Source organism: Astyanax mexicanus, chromosome 7 (genome assembly GCF_023375975.1).
Source record: "Astyanax mexicanus isolate ESR-SI-001 chromosome 7, AstMex3_surface, whole genome shotgun sequence".
NCBI classification, from domain to species: Eukaryota; Metazoa; Chordata; class Actinopteri; order Characiformes; family Acestrorhamphidae; genus Astyanax; species Astyanax mexicanus.
This window is the reverse complement of record NC_064414.1, coordinates 22,640,778-22,663,345: the sequence shown is the minus strand read 5'-3', so window position 1 is coordinate 22,663,345 and position 22,568 is coordinate 22,640,778. Positions and strand designations below refer to the sequence as shown.

Sequence of the window (22,568 nt, the reverse complement as noted above, 5' to 3'; positions counted from 1 at the left end):
GACCAGGTTATTCCATCAATGGATTTTTTCTTCCCTGATGGCACAGGCATATTCCAGGATGACAATGCCAGGATTCATGGTGCTTGATCTTAACCTCATTGAGAATATTTGGAATGTGCTGAAGGGGGCTATGTGCAGCGGTCAGACTCTCCCATCATCAATGATGCAAGATCTTGAAAATCGTGAAAAATGAATGCAACACTGGATTGTAATAAATCTTGTAACATTGCAGAAGCTTATTGAAACAAGGCCACAGTGAATGTGTGCCACAATCAAAGCTAAAGGTGATGCAGTGAATCATGTGGAAGTCCATGTGGTTATAGCAATTTTAGATTCTGACTTTTGATACAAAGCTTTAATTAGATGTTTTATGCAAGGAAGCACCTAAAACATGCAGGGAAGGAGGAGGTCTCCAAGACCAGAGATGAGAATCCCTGCCTCATCATGATTAATCTAACAAAAGGCATCTAGCTGCACAAGGCAGCAATTTATAAAAAACTTGATTACAAGAATGTAAGAATACAATAAGATAGATTACATACTTTTAGCACTTTTACATTCAATACTGCACACTTAGCACTTAAACACACACAGTGAAGAAACTGCAGCCTATAGAGTGCAACCTACTCTCAACCAGAAATGACCTGCATCAAGTACTAGGGGCATTGACCCAGGATGTTTCAATCCGTAACCAGTGCTGATTTAGAAAAAACAGTTCCCGGCTAAGCGCTGACACTATGATCAGAAGACCGCTGGTTCGAATCCCGTTCATGTAGCTTGGCATCTGCTGCCAGAGCCCCGAGAGAGCATAATTGGTCTTGTTCTCTCTGGGTGGGTAGATGGCGCTCTTTCCCCACATCACTCCAGAGGGTGACGTTAATCAGCACAAGCTGATGTATAGGAATCGAGTCGCTGCGCTTCCTCCGAGCGCTGGTTACTTGTCAATACTGCATCAGTAGCAGTTCAGAAAGAGGCGAAGGCTGACTGCACATGTGTCGGAGGAGGCATGTGCTAGTCTTCACCCTCCTGGTGTTGGGGCATCGCTAGTGAAGAGCATGGAAGCTTTAACTAGATAGGGACTTGAACCCAAGACCCCAGTGTTGAGAGGCGAATGGGCTAACCATCAAACCACCGGGCCATTTAAAGACTTTTTCTCATGTTTATTCATATATTACAGTATTTTAGCTTTACTATTCATGTTTATTAAATGTCACAGAGTAACATTTTACTTTTAAACCAGCTATAATAAAGAGTGGTTGAAACTCAAATGATTAATGTCTAAAGAAAATGAGCTAGGAAGTGTTAAAAACTGTTCAAACAAAAGACCTACCTAATGCATCGTCACAATCCACTCAAACATTCAGATTTCCAAAAGAAAAAAATGCTTCCAACCTGAAGATAAGTCTGTTTGCTTTTCATTCAAAAACGTTCTGCTTCTGCAACTGGCAAGCACAAGGTGCAGTCTATAAACACCTCCGAACTGACCCTTAAAATCAGTCAGATCCTAAAACTGGAACATATTGCATTGTGAGGGCACGTCCTTGTAAAATTTCCATCTCTGAGAAAATAAACAACCTTCACACAAGCCTTCCACAATTCTCAACTCTCAACACCTTGTTAAAGAAATAAAAGAATTGCCTTTCAGTAACAGGCTGCTGTGTGTAGGTGCGTAACTGTATATCCAATACCATCTGCCCTGTAATAAACCCAAGTTAAGCCATTTCACCATGGTCAGCTGTTCTCCCACTAAAAACCCGCACAAAGGGACTTTTAAAAGAGCCTGGTGAGCACTTTTTGGTGTCGTAAACAAGGGCCTAGTGCCGGTCGAGGAGCGTGTGGATGCGCTGCACCACGTTTTACAGCTTGCCTTGGGAAGTGGCGAGCACACGGGCAGTGCCGGGACGGCCAGCGCTCCACAGCCACGCTCTTCCAGCAGGCCGCAGAGCTGCACCTCCGGCAGCACGGGGACAGCTGCTCCATGAGGGGCTGCAAAGAGAGAGGGAGGGGGGCTAAGAGGACCACTGCTGCCCCCTAGCTGGGATGGGACACATGCATGGGATATCTGCAAACTAAAGTCATAAAGCAAAAAAAGTTTGACAACTTTTCAAGTACAGCTCTGGAAAAAAATTAAGAGACCACTTCAGTCTCTGAATCAGTTTCTAGATGTATATTTGAGTAAACTGAATATTGTTGTTTTATTCTATAAACTATGGACAACATTCCTCCTAAATTCCAAATGAAAATTGTCATTTATTTGCAAAAAATGAGAAATGGCTGAAAAAAAAAACCCAATGTAGAGCTTTCAGACTCCAAATAATGCAAAGAAAATAAGCTCATATTCATAGTTTTAAGAGTTTAAAAACTAATATTTGGTGGAATAACCCTGGTTTTAATCACAGTTTTCATGCATCTAGGCATGTTCTCCTCCACCAGGCTTACACACTGCTTTTTGTTAACTTTATGTCACTCCTGCTGCAAAAAGTCAAGCAGTTCAGCTTGGTTTGATGGCTTGTGATCATCCATCTTCCTCTTGATTATATTCCAGAGGTTTTTAATTGGGTAAAATCAAAGAAACTTGTCATTTTTAAGTGGTCTCTTATTTTTTTTCCCAGAGCTATATGTATCTTATGGGTCCAACTACAAGTTTTTCACTGGTTGACAGGCATAGAGAGAAGACTGAGTGATACAAATACCATGCATCCCTTATATAGCAAAAGTTGTTTACACTGTGAAGCTCCAGCTCATCCCAAATCACCTCAAATCACCATCTCAGTTGATCAGGTTTAGATCAGGGGATTGTGGAGAGCAAAACCAGTTTACTACATAATACCATATGTGTTCCTAATATCTGTCTTTAATATTGATCTACAATGTAGAAAATAAATTAAATGAAGAAATAAAGAAAAACACAGTGAGAAGGTGTGTCCCAACCTATTGATTGTGTACCTAGATAGATTTTTAACAGCCAGAAAACCTATGAAAGATACGTCGGGATTTCGATGAAAAAAAAAACAAAATAAAAAATTCAAGGTGATGACAGAACAGCTCCTTCCTACCTGCGTTTACTCCTGAAGGCTTACGCTACCTCCCGGCCGCTGTACTCCTCCAATGAACGTCGCCTCGCTTTACCAAACAAACATTCACACATTGTTCCCCAATGGTGGAACAAACTACCGTCCACTACCAGATCAGGAGAATCTCTCGCTATCTTTAAGAAACTCCTGAAGACAGAGCTCTTCAAAGAGCACTTACTCTCCTAACACCTCTAACAAACTAACTACTTCTAACCTCATTTCCTTCTTCCCCTCCTTCACTCCTCTATCCCACTATTTCCATTTGAACATCTTTAGGCCCTGTCCTAAATGTCTTTTACCTTGAACTTCTATTACTCTATGTACATCATTATTGTAAGTCGCTTTATACCAAAGCGTCTGCCAAAAAAAGCTCATAAAAAGCTCATGTATCTGATTACGTACAAATAACAGTGTGGGCATTAAACACATCTGATTGGGTAAAAATATGATTTGCTTGTGGTCTGAACATACCCTTATGGTACAGTACATTCACACTGCACTGCAGCGAAGCAAAGAAGTTTACGTATCACCTCCCATTGTTTTCTTGTTTTTTAAGACTGGAAGCAGCATCACATACAGGAAACAAATGGAGAAGCTGTTAAAGCTAAGTTAGTTCAGGCTTTCTTTACTTATGTACAACATATTTTAAAAACAAAGCATGGATAAAAGTAGAGGTAATTGTTAATGATACTGTTAAGACTATTAACTCTACTATAATTATTTTAACTTATGTTTAAATTGGCTATTTAAATTTTATGTTTAAGCTACTAACATTGCCATCTCCAGTGCCTGTAAAGCAGGGTATCATCCAAGGTAATATATCTTCCAAATCAACCAATTCACTACACTAATTAAATAGTTAGATTAAAATAATAAAACATTGTTTGAAGTCAGTAGATAAAAATAACAGTGTCACACTTGGACACAGAATGTGACCAACTCTTTACACACACTTGCTTGGGGTGGACAATGATGTAACATGGCCTAAATGGACAGGTGGATGGCAGTGGATGCAATTCCCTTTGCTGTTGCTTTGCAGTAGTGTGAATTTACAGTTAGTTCGTTTTAGTATTTATCTCTCAGTGATTGGATCACAGGAAACAAACGTAGAAAAGCAGTTTAGACTTTGAAATAGATTTATACTCCTAGATTTATATGTCCACTAAACTATTTATTTAGGTTCCAACACAGACCAGAGTCTGCTGGTTGAGGATCCCTGGCTTTGAAGAAAGCTGTAGGGTCGAGCACAAAATCAAAGTGAGGAAACAAGAGACACAGACTGCAGTTCTGAAAGCAAGACCAGAGCTCAGAGGTTAGAGTTAGATGGGCTAAAGGTGGCAAGAAGAACGCACTCAAACGTCCAAGTTCACAGCACATCAGGAGGTCTTAAGCCTGGATTTAAGCTGACATTCTGACACGAGTGGGAGATATTCTGAATATGAATAAATAATATGCAAAGTTTACAGACATCCCTCCTAATGAATGCATTTACATACTTTTGGTTCTGTCCAGGTTGCAATTGTGCAAATGCATAAAGATAACTTGTCTAGCATTGTCAATAGAATAGAAGATAAACATGAACACTTTTGGCAGCGTACCTAATGTCAGGTGTTGACTAGAGGGGTAATAAGTGCAACTGTGTTCTCTTGAATGATGGGGTTCAAGTTGAGTACTTTTGGGATTAAACATCCTGACTTCACTTATGCTATTGTTGCTGTATGTAGTCAAATCTTCCCAGAAATGTTCCAAAAGCCTTGCCTGGACAATGAAGACATTTACCCCAAAAAAAGCAGGATAACCTATACTTAAAACCCCTAATTTAAGAAGAAACAATGAATGTTCAAGATAGAACAGATCAGGGCAGAACAGGTAAAGATAGGACAGATCAAGATAAAATAGATAAAGATAAATCAGATCAAGATAGAACAGGTCAAGGTAGAACAGATCAAGGTAGAACCGATTAAGTTAGAACAGGTCACTGTAAAAGAGATCAAGGTAGAACAGATCAAGTTGGAACAGGTCAAGTTAGAACAAGTCACTGTAAAATAGATCAAGACAGAACAGATCAAAACAGAACAGATCAAGATAGAACAGATCAAGGTAGAACAGATCAAAACAGAACAGATCAAGATAGAACAGATCAAGATAGAACAGATCAAGGTGGAACAGATCAAGGTGGAACAGATCAAGATAGAACAGATCAAAATAGAAAAGATAAAGATAGAACAGATCAAGGTAGAACAGATCAAGATAGAACAGATCAAAATAGAAAAGATAAAGATAGAACAGATCAAGATAGAACAGATTAAGGTAGAACAGATCAAGGTAGAACAGATCAAGGTAGAACAGATCAAGGTAGAACAGATCAAGGTAGAACAGGCCAAAATAAAAACAGATCAAAGTAGAACAGATCAAGGTAGAACAGGTCAAAGTAGAACAGATCAAGGTAGAACAGATAAAAGTAGAACAGATATAAGTAGAACAGATTAAAGTAGAACAGATAAAAGTAGAACAGATTAAAGTAGAACAAATTAAAGTAGAACAGATCAAAATAGAACAGATCAATGTAAACAGATCAAAGTAGAACAGGTCAAGATGCAACAAATCAAACTCTTTCCATTTAGAAAGACTGTAAGGTTTCTAGAAATGTCTTTCTAGAAGAACGGAAAGTATTCGGAATCCTTTTAAAACACTATTGTCTCTACTCTATCCAGTAACACCTCTCCAACATGCTGTTTGTGTTTGTCGCGAGAAGCCTGTGAGGAAAATCTGTCACATGACACTACATTTATGCATAAATACAGTTTTTCACCACAAACATGCATCCAATCTACCAAGTAGCTTACAAAGTAAAAACCATGTGACATTCAGGAAATATTACTGTTCCATAACCACCACCACTGACAAACTTTTTTGAAATATCAAAAAAACAATGTCGGAACAGAAATACAGCTATAGTGAATCTAACTACAGCATTCCTGTATGGTTGCAGAATGTATAAAAATAGGCTACAAAGACAACAACCACTAAACAACCACTGACGAGAGAGTATACACCACATCACACATGCCGCATCTTATCCTTTCCTTGCCAACTTCATTTGCAAGTGAAAAGTTTACTGAGCTGTCTTGCTCTTGGCGGAATGATGGTAGGAGAGGCAATGTGTGTGTGTGTGTGTGTGTGTGTGTCCTCTTTCTCCCTCTTAGCTGCACACACACACGCTCTCTTGTAAGGGGGTAAGAGAGAGGGAGGAGGGGGTGGTCTGGGGGTGGGTGGCAGGGAACCAGATGAAGCAGCTTTCGCCCGGGGCCCTGCCGTCTCCCCGGCAGCGGCGCGCCTGTTCACTGCCCCAACGCAGCCGCCCATTTGTTCCATTACACCATCTCCATCTCCTCCAGTCTATTCAGCAGTGCTCCAGCTAGCGCAGCACATGGCCCCCTATCCCGGCTCTCCACTACACGTGCATCCAGACGCCGCGACCATCTTTCTTTATGCTGCCATATGGCTCTCGGAAGCCTGTAGATTTAACCACACATCTGCGTATACATTACCACACTCCTTTAAGGGACAGGGGAGTGTTTGCGTCTGTTAGCGTGTGTGTGTATATGGTACGCTGATGAGACAGGGTGATAATTGGTAAAAGAGCACGTTGGCAGATGTGATCTGTGCCTGTGTGTGTGTGTGTGTGTGTGTGTGTGTGTGTGTGTGTGTGTGAGGGTTGGTTGTGCTGCTTGTGTGCACAGGGATCGAGAGCTACGTGGGTGAGATATGTGAAAGGGTGAATTGCCAAAGATCTGATCATTTCCATCTTCCACAACTTTACCCCTCATATGTGGAAATGATGTACAGGCGCTTCACGAAGCCAGAGCAGAAACGCAGGAAACGATGAGCTCCTGCTATTCCGGGTCTATTCGCGGCAGAAAAATGCCTGTTTGCAGAGCAAAGCATAGAATTTACAGAGGAAAACGAATCTTAAAGTGTAAAAAAGGTAAATATTTGCTAAACTGACTATAATATGATCACATTTCTGCTTTAAATTGGTAATAGGTAAAACATCAAACTTTTCTGGCTTTCATTTGTCACTACCGGAATATAATCAAGAGGAAGATGGATGATCACAAGCCATCAAACCAAGCTGAACTGCTTGAATTTTTGCACCAGGAGTGACAAAGTTATCCAAAAGCAGTGTGTAAGACTGGTGGAGGTGAACATGCCAAGATGCATGAAAACTGTGATTAAAAACCAGAGTTCTTCCCACCAAATATTGATTTCTGAACTCTTAAATCTTTATGAATATGAACTTGTTTTCTTTGCATTACTTGAAGTCTAAAAGCTCTGCATCTTTTTGTTATTTCAGCCATTTCTCATTTTCTGCAAATAAATCCTCTGAATGACAATATTGTTATGTTGTGTGTAGTTTATAGAATAAAACACAAATGCTCATTTTACTCAAACTTGTACCAATAAATAGCAAAATCAGAAAAAACTGATTCAGAAATTAAAAGATTGTTTCTTATTTTTTCCAGAGCTGTATATACGAATAAATGCTATACAGCAAATTAAATAAAAGCTCCATGGCATTAAAAAATTAAAACAATTAGTCTAAAAACAAAAGTCAAAGTAAGTTTGATTACAAATCTTTACAAAATGTAATGCAAACAACAAAACCACAAATAACCTATTAAGTTATTCACGTACCCTAATAAGTTATTTGAAATGAAACACAAGCATTACCTATAAAACCTTAATATTTTAAACTAAGAATATAAACAGTAACTGTGCAGTCAAATTTATTTGCATTAATATAATTACAGTGAAAAAGCCAAAGCAGAAAGAAAAAAAAAACTTTTTTTAATACTGGAGGGGCTCATCCTCCTCTATTCAATGCTGATCAATTATTGGGGGGAAAAAAGCATCTGTTCCTTCATATAAGCCAGCCGTGAAGCTCAGATGTGCCTCATATTGTCATAAGTGGTAAGAGCAGAATAAAAGTAATGAGGATGGTTAATGGTTATAATAATAAAACGAATAATAATAATAAGAAGAAGAAGAAGAACAGCAATTACAAATTAATAGATAAAGTCCATGTACACAGTAAACATATTAACATAGCAGTGTGATCTGTATGAGGTCACAACAGTACAACATGTAATTTGACCAGGGGTGCCCAAACTTTTGAATACAACTGTCCATGCTACTGATTTCTCTACATAAGTATGAAAAGTTCCTGAAAAAAACAAAGAAAAGAATTTGAAAATAATGTCTTATAAATAAATTATAAACACTATAAAGGTCTATCACGGCAGTTTAGTACATTTTCTGGTATGATAGCTGGCTGCAGTTTTCCACTTTCTCTCCTAGAAAGAAATGAAAATAAATGCAGAATTATTACTATAGTAAATTGACCGGATGGCTGTTGTGAAGAAACGGCTCTTTAGATTCATATAGTGGTTAATTCTCTGAATCTGCTTTCACCCAGAAAATGCCCACCATCGCTGTAAAGTGAACTCATGCCCAGAATACATTTATGAAATAAATACGGAAGGATACACATATGTGTTATTGATGTCCTCTATAAAGGCGCTGCTATTACACAGAAGAAAATCCATTGGCCAACACAATCAGCCTTTCATATTTCACTGGCTGCCTTTCTATGATATCTCACCCCCCAATCTCTGGGCAAAAAAAAAAAAAAGAAGAAGAAAAAAAACGTAAATACTGTGGGGGAAATAAATAAATAACATGCAGGAGTGAAACATTGTGTGCCGAAAACCCCTGTGTTGCTTGGCGTTGGCTCTCGAATGGTAAAAATAAATCAAGCTGATTTTCCAAATGTTGCATGCGTGCCATGCTGTTGCGGCTCTTCGCAGCACAGATTGTGTGCCCGTTCAAGAATATCTGAGGTGGGGCCCCGGCTATTTGCATGTATGCCGGAGCCATTTGCACCAGCTTATTAACGCGAACACCTTAACCCACGGGCAGCAGGGAGAAGTACCCTACAGAGCGAGACACCCGCTGCGCTGAGCAAGCAGGAGGCACCAGACCTCTCACTCAACACGGCCTGCAGTTTGACTTCTACACGTCTCTGCAATGACATTTCCTAACACACCAAACAGTGTGAGAAGATTCATTTGCATTCAAAGCTCTAAAGCGGGCTAATTTCAACAATTGAGAAGTGCAGCAGTTACAACTGCAAGCGTGTCTATTTAACCAAAAACAAACAAAATAAACGATTAAATTAACATTAACAGTACCATTTGATAATAATCCAAAATTATTAAACTGAAAAAAGTGAGTAGTCACTGTTTCATTTTATGGCAGTATTACCTTCTATAAAACAAAATAAAAAAAAATCTGTACACAAATAAAGATTGCAAGCTAATGTCGTTTCTACAGACATTCTTCTAAAGTTCTAAACAGTTAAACAAATATTGCAATACGTAAAAAAGTTAAGAAACTCCATATTTTTTTATATTCTATAAATTAAATACTACTAAAATGACAGTAATATCTGTTTACTAGATGCTGTAATATTACATTTGTAATTTATTTGACTAGAAAACATTATACTTAAATACAAAAATGAAACACTATTAAAGATTTTTTTTTTATCATGTTGAACAGAGACCTGGTAATATTTTAATACTACAAGGAAAAAACGCTGGTCAAATTACAGGAATTCAAATGAGAAAAAAGTTTGTTTATTTGTATCTGATTATTATTTTTTTTTATTGTGTCCATATTCAACATGAGTTGCGCCTCAGTAGTGTGTGTTTGACAGATACAAGGAATATTATATGTCATATAACAAGGTATATATTTGACTAAGTAACAGCACACTTAAATACAAAAAGGAAATACTAGTTAAGATTATCTCATCATGTTGAACAGAAATCTGGTAATATCTAAATACTATAATTAAAAAGCTGGTCAAATTACATTACAAATAATTACATTATTTGTATCTGCAATATTTTTAGAATTGTGTCCATATTCAACTTAATATTATTTACCTCCAATATTGTAAGATCCTGACCCAAAGTAACGCTATGCATTCTGTAATGTTTTAACACCGTTATGTACATTAATGTGTCCATATTAAAACGTTTTCTCATATTTAAATAATAAATCAGCTCACTGCCTGTATTGTAAACTCTGTTACTGGCAACAAACGCCTTCTTATTAACCTCTGCTGATGTCTAAAGATGGCACGGTTTTGAGATCCAACTCCTCCAAATAAATAAATTAATTAATTAAATAATTAAATAAATAAATAAATAAATAAAAGAAGAATTTCTACAAACTGTAAATACTGACCCTGCCCTCTGGTGGTCACATTCAAAGTAGCTTAATTTGCCTTAATCAACTAAATGCTGGATCTTTCGCACTACTTGTTGATCACAGACTAAAGATTAGTAACCTCTGCAGTTTTCCACTATATAAGACTATAAGATTGACGGAACCTCTTAAAAATATGGCTCCTTTATACAGGGTTTATAAATAGTATATGAGGAGGTTTATTATTATTATGTTATTAATTAGGTTGTACATACTTTATAAACCATTACTATGTATTTACAAAACATAAAATATATCCTAGCATTAACATATCTAATAAAATAATAATATGGAAAGTCAGTTTAGTTTTTTAATGTTATTTTATGTTAATATACAATATGTTAAGAATGGATAAATGATTAATCTGGGTGGTTAAATGTAATAACAGATTTGTTATTAACAGATATGTTAATGACTGCTGATTGATGGAACAGACAAAGTAAAATGAGCATTCAGAAAGATGTGTTGTAATTGCTTTAAAATGTGTTGTAATTGCTTTAAAAGTGTTTATAAAGTATTTACAACCTTATTAATAACATTAATAAACTCCTTTACTTATTTTAAGGTGGTACCAGTTTGACAAATTTCTTATTTTTAATAGAAACCAAACTGCAAGGTTTGCATTCAGTGGAAGGTCTATATACTCTATATACTATATATATTTGTGCTTCTGACCTCTGATATTCTCTTTAAAAGGCTAATGTGTTTAATTTATGATGCTTTTGCGGAGAAACATACTTTTTATATAATTCATAAAGATTTTTTTAGTAAAGTCTGCATTTATTTACAGTCCTAAAAATAAAGGTACAATTGGAAAAGCCCACTATACACCTGTGCACCTGTAAGTTAAGATATTTTAACCTCCTTTTTTACCTTATTCATCCTTGTGGATCTTTAATACAAGCAGGGTACTTTACAGAATCAATTGTGGTTCTTCTATGGCATCGCTGAAGCCCCTTTATTCTTAACACTGTATATAAATAAACCTAAATATTTATAACTTAAGACTATGTCTACAGTGGCTGAAGAGATAAAGGTGGATTTTTCTTTTCTTTTGTTTAATTCACATACAAAAAAAGAAAGGTGTAAAATTATGCACGTAGGCTCTATATATAACTAAAAAAGCAGAAGTAATCTATGTATTTATGTACTATTACATATACTATAACACCCCAAAAGAGCTTGTTTAAGATGCTGTGCAAACACTGTCAATCCAGTTTTTCTTTACAGTGTGAGCCAGAACGTTTAAGTAAAACAGGTGTGAATCTCTCTCTAAACTAGTTTTTTATGCTCCCCTCCTCTCTCTCTCTTTCTCTCACTCTGTGGTGTTTCTGTATTTATTCATGCGTTCGTGTTTTGCTGGGTGCTGGGTTAAGGCAGTGGGTGTTGAACAATATGTAGGGTTATGCTGCAAGCAGACGGATGTTGTGCTCCCAGCAGAAGCTCAGCTCAGGCTGAAGTTGCCGTGCATACGCCCACGCTCCTTCTCTCGCCCACGTGCTGACTCGGACCGTGTGCCAGACGCCCCTGTCGCCCTGCATCGAAAGCCACGTGCGCCCTGAGCATTCAGACCTGCTGCATCTCACACACGCACCCATACACACACACTGCTGCATGCTGCTGTCCCTGGCATGCCCCTCTCATAGAAAACACCTCATATGCTTCACTTTCATCATTAACTCTAGAAAAAACAGTATAAGGAGGGATGCAGGTGATGTCAGAGTGAAGAAAAACATATTTCATGCTATTTCTGTACATTTTAGATACTAAAATACCCTTCCTTCAAATTCTGAACTGTCATCTGTGAGCGGATTTCTTCTTAATCAGGGAGTGGAATAAGAGATAAGAGATCATTTTTTTCTGACGTAACTTGGTTACGTGGTTTTAACCTCTTTAAGTTTGATGTGTTCATTTAATTTAACAATTACATTAAACACTACATAACAAGCAGCAAAGTTATTCTTATTAGTAATAGTAATGCAGAATACAAATCCGGAACAACCAGTGGTCTCCAAGAAGTGACAGGCAGTAAGTTTTAGTGATTTGGGGGGTTTTAGAGACCCCTCTGGTGAAAGTGTGTAATTGCACAGAACATGTGAAGAGTACTTTTAATGCAGGTTATTGTGAATAAACTCATGTGTGTGAAATTATGTACTTCTGCTTTCAATTTAAAAGAAGCTTTAAGCTTTTAACCTTATCTTACGATTGTCTTACAGATCTTACCTCATCATACCTTATCTTATCTTGTATTTACGGAAACCTAGACTTTTGAAGTAAGTAGGACTATACTGCCCTTAAAGATATTTAGTTGTATTGTCATTATAAAACAACCAGCTTGGATCATTGCGGTCTCACTGGCTAGCTAAGGGTATCATTAGTACTGCTAAGAAATTTGGTTTGATTAGTAAAAAAAAAGGTTGCATGTAGATTTGCAGGTAGAAAAGACAGAGGTGTTAAAAGATGCAGTTATGGGTCAGCAGCTTCAGACAATCTTCACATTAATGATCAGTAAGAAGTAAAATGTAATTTTTGTAAAATGTAAGTTTTGCAGATAAAAACACCTTAACTGATGAAAGAGGGCAAGAAGTTAAGAGAACGTTGAATGTTGAGGCAGATCTGTGACATATTCTACTTGTGTCAGTCTAGAACAAAAAGCAGAGGATGCAGAGAACACATACTCACAATCAAAACTAGAAAAATAAAGATTTCATATACATGAAATCTAGATGAAAACAGAGTATGATTTGATGATTTAGATGGTAGGGTCTAAATTTGGCACCAACAGAATTAATCTACCAACCCAAACTTCCTTGGTTCAATAGTCCTGGCTGTTGTAGATGTTGATATCCGATCTACAAATTTAAAACTTACAGAGAGACTAGAAAACCCGGAAAAACCAAATCTAATGCAAAAAAATAAAAATTTAGGTTAAATTAATGAGTGTTTACCCTTTACAGTAGCACTGACATCGTTGCTTTGGTACATTTCCAGTATACAATAAATACATCAGCAAGTATCGGTTTAAAATATTTGGACTTTGATATCTGGATACCAATATTACTATATTAAATAATATATAGTATAAATATAAACTATTGTGCATTCCTATTTGAATGCCCCAGTCTATTTGAGAACCATATTTTTGCACACCGGATTATAAGTCGCGCTATCAATAAACATCTATTTTGTGGTCTATTTTCATACATGTATTTCATACACTTGTGACTAGTAGTAAGAACAGGGGTGTCGCCATGTTTTCTTTCCAAATTTAGCATTTACCTGTGAAGCTAAGCTAAGTTAAGTAAACAAGTGTAATTCTTAAAAAGAAAGTCAAACGAGTGCTGGATGTTAATCTACACAGATTTCTGTTTATTCGGGTGAGTAAATCGCTTCCATGTATTTACATAAGCTTAGATTTACAGATTTCAGACATTAAAGCTGGAGCATTAGCGGCTAACCACTAGCGATTAGAAGCTAATGCCACCTGACAGCGCTACACTAAGGAACCTGAGTGTTCCGGTAAGCCAGAGAGACATTAACTTGTGGTTCGTTTCATGTAGCTTGTTTTAACATGGTAAATGCGCAGGCTACAGTTCAATATACTCTCCTCTGAACAGCAAAAGAGCTAGGGCTCAGAGTTGGTTAGCGGCTAATGCTAATACTGCTCAAGCAGTGCTATCCAGGGTTAGCAGCAGGCTACAGGCCAATAATAAGAGCTAGCGCTTTGTGTGGTTAGCAGCTAATGCTAATATGGCTGGAAAACTAAACTGAAACTCCTTTATAAAGCTGTACTTCAGCGGAGAGCTTTACTGCTTCTTCCAACCTGAGTGGTAGAATTCATACATAAGGCACACTAGATTAAAAGGCGTACTGTCGATTTTTGGGAACATTAAAGGACTTTAAGTGCAAGTAATGTTTGGTGCAAAAAAAAGTTTTGTTGCTGACCATGTGCATAGTTTTATCGACACACTTTACACATCTTCATGACCCATCAAACTGGTATCATGAACATGACGGTGATAAGCAACACGCACAAATCTGCAAGAAACTGCACAGTCATGTCAACACAGAGCAGAATGGATAAAAGGTAGGAAGTTTTAGATGATGACCCAGTATGGGAAAAGGGACCTGAAACACTGCTAACAATGCAAACCAACACTTAAAATTGCATTAACACCCTTTTATAGCACTAATATAGAAGGGGTATTTTGATTAGCAAAAAATATATAATTTAGTAGTTTCCACATGAATCACAAGACTATTTTGATGTTTTCAATTTTATGTGTCAAAAATGTAAAGTTCACAGGGGTCCCCCTGTCAGTGGTCCATGGTTGTCCATGGCAACAGAGACATGCTCTAAAACAAGTACATTACTACATTACAGGAATATTTGCTTATTGCAATGCTTATTATTACAAATTGAAAAATATTATTTAAAAATGAAATTAATTTAACCTTAAGGCAACATTATGATTATTATTTTAATTACTTTTATTATTCATTCATGCTTATTTATTAATCATTATTATTTCAAGGACCTTTAATATTAAAACAGGAGCTTTCGTGTTGTAATCCAGAGCGCTAACACATTTTCTGAAGATTATATAGATAAGATAGGATTTACCATAAAACAGACAAGAAAATCTTGTTTACCGTACTCATGTTGGACACAGATGGGCAGCCATTGCTGTAGCGCCTGGGGAGCAGCGAGGGTTAAGATTCTTGCTCAACTGTGGCAGCTTGCCAACCCAGGGCATCGAACCCACAACCCTGCCATCAATAACCCGGTGCTCTAACCACTGAGCTACCACTGCCCCACATATGAACCAACAGTGAGACAAGATGTTCCAATTAGTCCCGTCATGGTAACTGTATTATCAACTTATCACACAATATTTGGACATGACCTCAATCATTTTTGCTGAGTTTAATATTGTCTGTTTATTGTCCGTAAATTAGTGGAATTCTCTTGATTGCAACATCCTAAAAGATAACCTATCTCCCATCTTTGAATGGGATGTACTTCTCTGTACTATTATTTCTAACTTATTTTGCCTGTGTTTGCAACTTTCAATTCCTGTTTTTAGGGTACAAGCATCAGGTTCCAAAGAGGGTCTATCAACCTTTCTTGACTTCTGAACTAAGAACATCAGATCACCGGATATCCTAGGACAACTCTGCCACACCCTCTGAGACGTATATTAGGGTCCAGTGGGCTAAGCGCTGCCACTATTATCGCTAGGAGATCGCTGGTTTGAATCTTGTTCATGTGGCTTGCCATCGGCTACCGGAGCCCTGAGAGATCACAATTGGCCTTGCTCTCTCTGGGTGGGTAGATGGCGCTCTCTCCCTGCATCACTCCAAAGGGTGATGTCCGCAACACAAGGCATCTGTGAGCTGATGTATCAGAACCGAGTGCACTGTGCTGCTACTCGACAATGCTGCATCAGCAGCATCTTAAAAAGAGGTGCCAATCCCATAAAAATTACTGTATTAATCATTGTATAAATCACTAAAGATACCAAAGAAAAAATGCATGAGTTAACGCTTTATTGTTGACAGCTCTAATAAAACAACTTCTATTTTTAATGACTTAGGCTTTATTTAGAATTAATCACTATTATTCCTGAGGTAATATATTGTTGTCATGAGAGGCCTAGTCCCAATTAGATTTTTAGTTTTGTGCTACAAGATATTAATGCTACATTATACTTTAATTTTACAGTATATAACAAAAATGTTCTTAAGGAGGCCTTGTTCCTGTGTTCCCAGGACACTCCACACACACACACACCGCTGGGTCACTCAATCTGTACCACATTTCTCCCCATATATCTATAGACTGAGTGTGTTCTATTTGGGATTGACCCTCTTTCTTTTTCAGACTGAATTAAACTTTCAAAAGAAATATGTGTGTAAGTGTGTGTGTGAGTGTGTGTGAAAGTGTGTGTGTGTATATGTATGTATGTATACCTACCTGTGTTTCATGCGCTGGTGCATTCTTCCATGCTGCACACACTGCTCCTCCATTTCTTGACAGCGACCTCGAAGCTTCTCCACACTCTCCTGCAGGTGCTCTTTCTCTAGGGACAGCTGCTCCACCTCCGCCCTGCAGACACACACACACACACACACACCAAATTACTTCAAGCACTTACACAGCAGTAATAATGCTTTTGTAAATGTTCAGTGAAAACAGGGTCACTTCATTAAAGATTAGTGTTCAGAACTGAACTCTGTCACTGAGAGCAATGCACTTTTTAAAAAGCTAAAATTACAATTCCAACTTTCTATAGTTAAATATAAACCTGTAGCCAGGATACATAAGAACTATCAGGGGCTGGGCACTGAAGTACATGCCTTTTTCCTTATGTTTGCTATAATTGTTTATTCATATTTATTTATAAACAATTTTTTACTACAATTAGACCTAGTCTAATTTAACCCCCTTTATATTCTTGGTCAACCAATAACTGCTTAGTAACAGCTACTATCTGCCATTACCTCAGTCATTTATGGCATGTCACAATAACTCTTTGTTTGGATTATTTATTTCCAGGAAAAAAATAAACAATATTATTGTAATTTTAAAACCATTTAATGCAACAGACAAAATGACAGTATGACAATGTAACAGGGCAATTAATCCTCTATGGCATGAATTTTTTTCTTTTTGCTAACTTAAATTTGAGCAAATAGCAAACATTTGAATTTTGATAAGCTGATAAATTGAATCAGGTGATTTAGGGCAAGGAAGCACCAAAAACATGAGAACCACTGTTTCATTATGATTAATCTAATGAACAAAAAGTGGTCTAACAAAATCTGACCAAGACAACAAATGAAAACACTGATTTCATTTAGAAGTTTACAACAAACATAAAGAGTGTAGTAAGATATAAACAGCCAAATATACGTATTCTTGCACATATTTTTTTATTATTGACTTGTAGACTTCACTGTATAAATAATGAAATACATAAATAAATAAATAAATAAATGAATAAATAAATAAAGAAGTAAGTAAATGTTTAAAATGTATGGTATGTAAAAGGTATTGTACAGAAATGTGTGAAAACCTTTTAATGCGCGGGGAATTTTAGATTAATAAGACTATTCAGAAATTGGAATTGGAATACAAAACTGTAAATATCCTAAATAAATAACATTCAAATAAATAACGTAAAAAAGCCAACATACCAGTGCTCATTCACATTCATGGTCTATACTTGCTAAGAAAAACATAATGGGCAATACTGAAGTCACCCACATATGATTTAGGTTATGTCAATACATTTTACAATAAATCAATAGTAAAACGAGAATACATGATTTATGTTATGCTCCAAATATGGTCTAACAGACACCTGATTTTGTATTAACACCTTCAATCCAGACTGAATGTCTATGTGAGCAGACTATATGTAGCTGATGTAAGACATCACTCAGTAAAGGACTGTGAGAACGGAACGTGCTGTAGAACTATGAACGTAAGAGCAGTGGAAGAGCAGACGTTCAGTGGGCTGGCAGAAAGACGAACAGCTTACTGGATCTACTGGAGTTCTCTGTACTGCTGGGACAGTGGGCAGGACTTCCTCTGATGTGTGATTTATCTGATAATAACATGTGGTCACACAACCTGGGTTAACTTCAAAAACCTCTTCAAGAAACACTTGGTGGATTCGGTGAACTGCCCTGCTTATCCGAATCATACCTCAGACTCAGACACCCCCAAACACCACCCCCCACCCCCCTAAACAAACAAACAAAAAACCCTGCTGCTTAATAATAAGTCTTTCAAATTGTACAATATAACACCTTGTATTATCAGTTGTCAGTTTAAATACTACTACTTTGAAACACTGTTTACTTTAATTTGATTTAGAGATGTGTACTGGAAGTGAGAAATAAACTAAAATAAAACATAAATAAACTAATTACAGTAATAATAATATCCAAAGAGGTTATTTGAGATTTAAAAAAAATAAAAATGAACAAAACTTGCGTTTTGAATTCCAAACTATTTTATTTATTCACTTATTTTTTAAAATAATGGAGTGAAAAAAAAAACTGAAAGTTCTTTTTGTAACCAAAAGTAATTCTGTAGTATTTCTCATTACAAAATGTTTGCAGCATCTGTATTTTGTATATAACTTAGGTATATTATATCATGCATCATATGCAATATATCACATCAGTGCAATGTGAGATTTATTTTATTTTACTTATCGAATAAAAAGCAGAAATTTCAGGGACTTTTAGGTGTTGGTTCTAAGTTTAAGGGTTGGCTCTATAACATTGTATTAGACTCTTGCTCCTTTTGTAAGAGTTTAGAAATCAATCTTTGGTGGAATAACCCTGTTTTTTTTATTACAATTTTTATGCAGTTTGGCATGCCTCCTCCACCAGTCTTACACACTGCTTTTGGATAACTTTATGTCACTCCTGGTGCAAAAAATCTGGCAGTTCAGCTTGGTTTGATGGCTTGTGATCATCCATCTTCCTCTTGATTGTTTTTTAATTTGGTAAAATCAAAGAAACTCCTCATTTTTTTAAAAGCTACTGTTTATCACAATAACAACATCTGATATGGGAAAAGAAAAAAAATATATATATTGTTATATTGAACTTCATGAATCACTCACAACTGTTAAGTTCTAAAGTTAATTCAGAATATTTAGATCTAGTATATATCTAATAACAGTGACGGATATTTAGATGAGGTCAGTAAGTTGATATAACTTCTACTGTAATTGTCATACTGTATAGTCTTCACAGGGTGCCATCTTGCCATCTGCCACATTGCAAAGCTCAGTGATGAAAGCAGAGTGCAGTTGTCTAACATCTTGTATCCTCTTTATAATCTGCTTATAATTTGCTTGATTGTGCTTGAGGACATATAGTATTACTGAAATATACATATAATTAAACATGCGTATAGATATGCTGAGAGGAAGTTGTATCTGGGTGTCTTCTTGACTGTCTCCTTGAGTTGCCGGCTCATAAGAGGGGGATGGGGGGGGGAAGGACAGGCCGAGCAGCAGTGGTCTGTACCTTCCCTAAGCTGGGCCGGCTGACCGTGGCAGATTGCAGGCTGCGATGTGAGTAATGCGCTTTACGCTGTTTTAACAGCTGACTACCCCAGAGGCCTGAGGTGAGAGGCGCATGTGATGGGCACAGAGCGGAGCCAGGACACAGGACAGGCTGCCATGTGCCAGCGTACAGCGACAGATCCCTGACTGGGGCGCGGGCTGGAGCAGGAGGGCACGGACAGGATGCTATGCTCTGGATAACAAACTGCACACAGCTCCACGGTGCTATATATCATCCCCACATTCTGCCATGCCATATGAAGCCACTGAGGATGGCACGAGTCAGCATGAGCGTAAAATGGGGGAGGCAAACCTGAAGTTACTTGTGGGGCAAACCTAGGGATAGTAGTGGGTGATAACCTGCTTATAATGGAAGACCAAATGCTGGTGTGCCAAATATGCTGAAGATTGCACTTCTTGAGCGTTTAACTTGTTATTTATTGTATAAATAGAGTGTATGTGACTTTTGTTAAGGTGCTCTCTGTTCTGCTTGCCGCTCTGCTGGATGCTGGGCAGTTGTGGTTGTGTTGTGCTGCTGCTGATGCCGAGTGGTGTCTGCTGATAAAAGGCAGAGTTTCCAGCGTTTTGGAGTTTTGAGTTAGCTACTGCCTCCGTAGATGTTCCCTCATAATATGCACATCAACAGATGTTCAGTGTCTACTGTGTTCAACTGCACTACCTCCATTACACACTACAGACTGTTCTCTATACATTATATTTTATTGTATTTTTTATATAAAAGTATTGTTTTATCTTGTTTTTTCTTGTCCTTCCTTAGAAACTTTTGTGTACTGTGTATACCCGCTGCTGGATGTCCAAAATTTCCCCTCGGGGATCATTAAGGTATCTATCTATCTATCTATCTATCTATGTATCTCTAAGGACCAATTTAATTTCACCCTTTGGGCCTACCACTTACCCCTACCCCTTCAGTAACCTAGCTGCTGGTTAACTAGGTACCTTTAGGGCTTTACTGTATGTCTTCAGGAAGGAGGGAGATGGTGCAGAAATAAAATATTAACTGATTATTATTATGCATTTCTTAATTTCTCTGTAAAGGGGAGCTAAAATTAGCCTTGATTAGCTTTTATTTTATTTTATTGTTCCACCTTAAATGCTCCAGCCCCTGCCGTATGTTGCAACATTTAAGGTGGAGCAGGAAAGTTAGCGAGCTAGACAAATATTAGAGAGATTGATGTAATTGTGACTATTGTGCATGCGCACATCGTGATGACTATGTGTAAACGATATATCGTGCAGCCCTGGTGTAGAGAAGTGTTGTACAGCTCCGGGGATTCACTAATCGTTAATATTAGTTGCTGGCCCGTGCGCAATTGCGGGGTAGAGGTGTGGTTATGGGTGTGGAAAGGCACTGCTTTTTTCTCTGCTCTGTGGCAGCAGCAAACTGTTCTGTCACTGGAGGAACACATTTCTTTTGTTTTTGCTTACATTATCAATTTATTACAATATCAGACAAAAATAACCTGAGCAAATATAAAAAGCAATATTTTAATCATAATTATCTAAAATCATAAAAATCATTTAATAAATTATCCAGATCCTGTGTAAAAAAGTATTTGCCTCCTAAACCTCATAACTTGATTGTGGAACCCTTGGTAGCAACAACAAGCATTTGCTTGATTGCAGCCCTGCTGCAGAACCCAACTACCCCTGAGTTTAAGGTCACAAACTGATGACCGGACATTCTCCTTCTGGATTTTCTGGTAGAGAGCAGAAATCATGGTTCTATCTATTACAGCATTTTTTCTAAAATAAGGTGCTTAAGCAGCAAAGTAGGACCAGACTGTCACACTACTTCCACCACCATGTTTGACTTTTGGTATGCTGTTCTTTTTTTCTGAAATTAGGTGTTGATTTTATGCCAGATTTATTGTCTCGTCAGTCCAAAAAATAATTTAATGTCAGAAGGACCTTTATGTTTATTTTTTGGTCAGCAGTGTTTTTTTTGCCTTGGAACTCTACCATAGAGACCATTTTTGCACAGTATATTTCTTATTATCGAATCAAGAACAGTGATCATAAATGAGGTGAGTGAGACCTCCAGCTCTTGAAATGTTGTACTGGGTTCTTATGTGACCTCCTGAATGAGTTGTCCATACCTTACTGGGGTAATTTAGATAGGCCAGTCACGCCAGGAAAGGTTCACTAATGTTCCATAATATCTCCATTTGTGAATGATAGAAATTACTTAGAAATTACTTTGTAACCTTTGGGTAAGCTTTTGTGCTGCCGGCCCCAGGATAGAGGGTGGGTTGTATGTATGTAAAGTTTGGGGGTGTACATATAATCACTGTTCCAAAACAGTTACAGTTTGCAGGTGTTGACATTTGACTTTCATTTGCCCTTCAGATCTATTTAATTTATGTCAGATTTTTTGTGAAGAACACAACACTGTTTAAGGTTAATGGTTTGTCACCTCTTTGTACAAAATTCACAATTTTCAACTATTCCAAAGTAAACACAGTTTCACATTTTAGGTTCCTTCTAACTGCACTTTGTTTTCTGAGGGGTGCTCGATGTGTTGTTTTGCTCATACATTGACATGCCAGATGTCATGGAATGGGAACAAGCTGTCATGTCACATGACTTTTGCTATTTCCCATGCATGCTAAAGAATGCTGTTCTGATCTATAGGATATGCATGTGAAGTGTGCTGCATCGAATCTTGATGTGATTTCTGCCAGAGTCACTTATCTGTTCACACTAACAAGTCTAGCCAGATGCCACCAGTCATGATCATTACCACCCAATGTACTGTTCACTATTACCTGTGGAAGTGGAACCACTTGCCTGCTAGTCTGGGTCAGCTCCTCCAGCTTTTCACAGAGAGTCCGACACTCCTCCTTCAGCTTCACTATGAGGCCGTTCTGAGAGCTCAGCAAAGCATCCGTTTCTCCGACTATAAGACAATAAGGCACTGTATGAACAACAGAGCAAACACCTAACAACATCAACAAAAATAAATAAATATAAGCTTTCCTAGTTTCTTAGCTTTCTTCTGTCAAAGCAACAAAGTGACTCATGTTCACACGTCGTTTCTGTA

General features: G+C 37.4%; 1 protein-coding gene across 2 annotated transcripts in view; it reads right to left on the bottom strand.

Moving 5' to 3' along the window:
• sdccag8 (SHH signaling and ciliogenesis regulator sdccag8) overlaps positions 1–22,568 on the bottom strand; it is a 101,999-nt gene that overhangs the window by 24,277 nt on the left and 55,154 nt on the right. For both annotated transcript variants that reach the window (XM_022684945.2, XM_049481550.1), the window contains exons 15-16: positions 22,316–22,424; positions 16,390–16,521 (exon numbers count right to left, since the gene is read on the bottom strand). In XM_022684945.2, the coding sequence (XP_022540666.1) occupies positions 16,390–16,521; positions 22,316–22,424 (241 nt within the window). The remainder of the gene's footprint in view (positions 1–16,389; positions 16,522–22,315; positions 22,425–22,568) is intronic.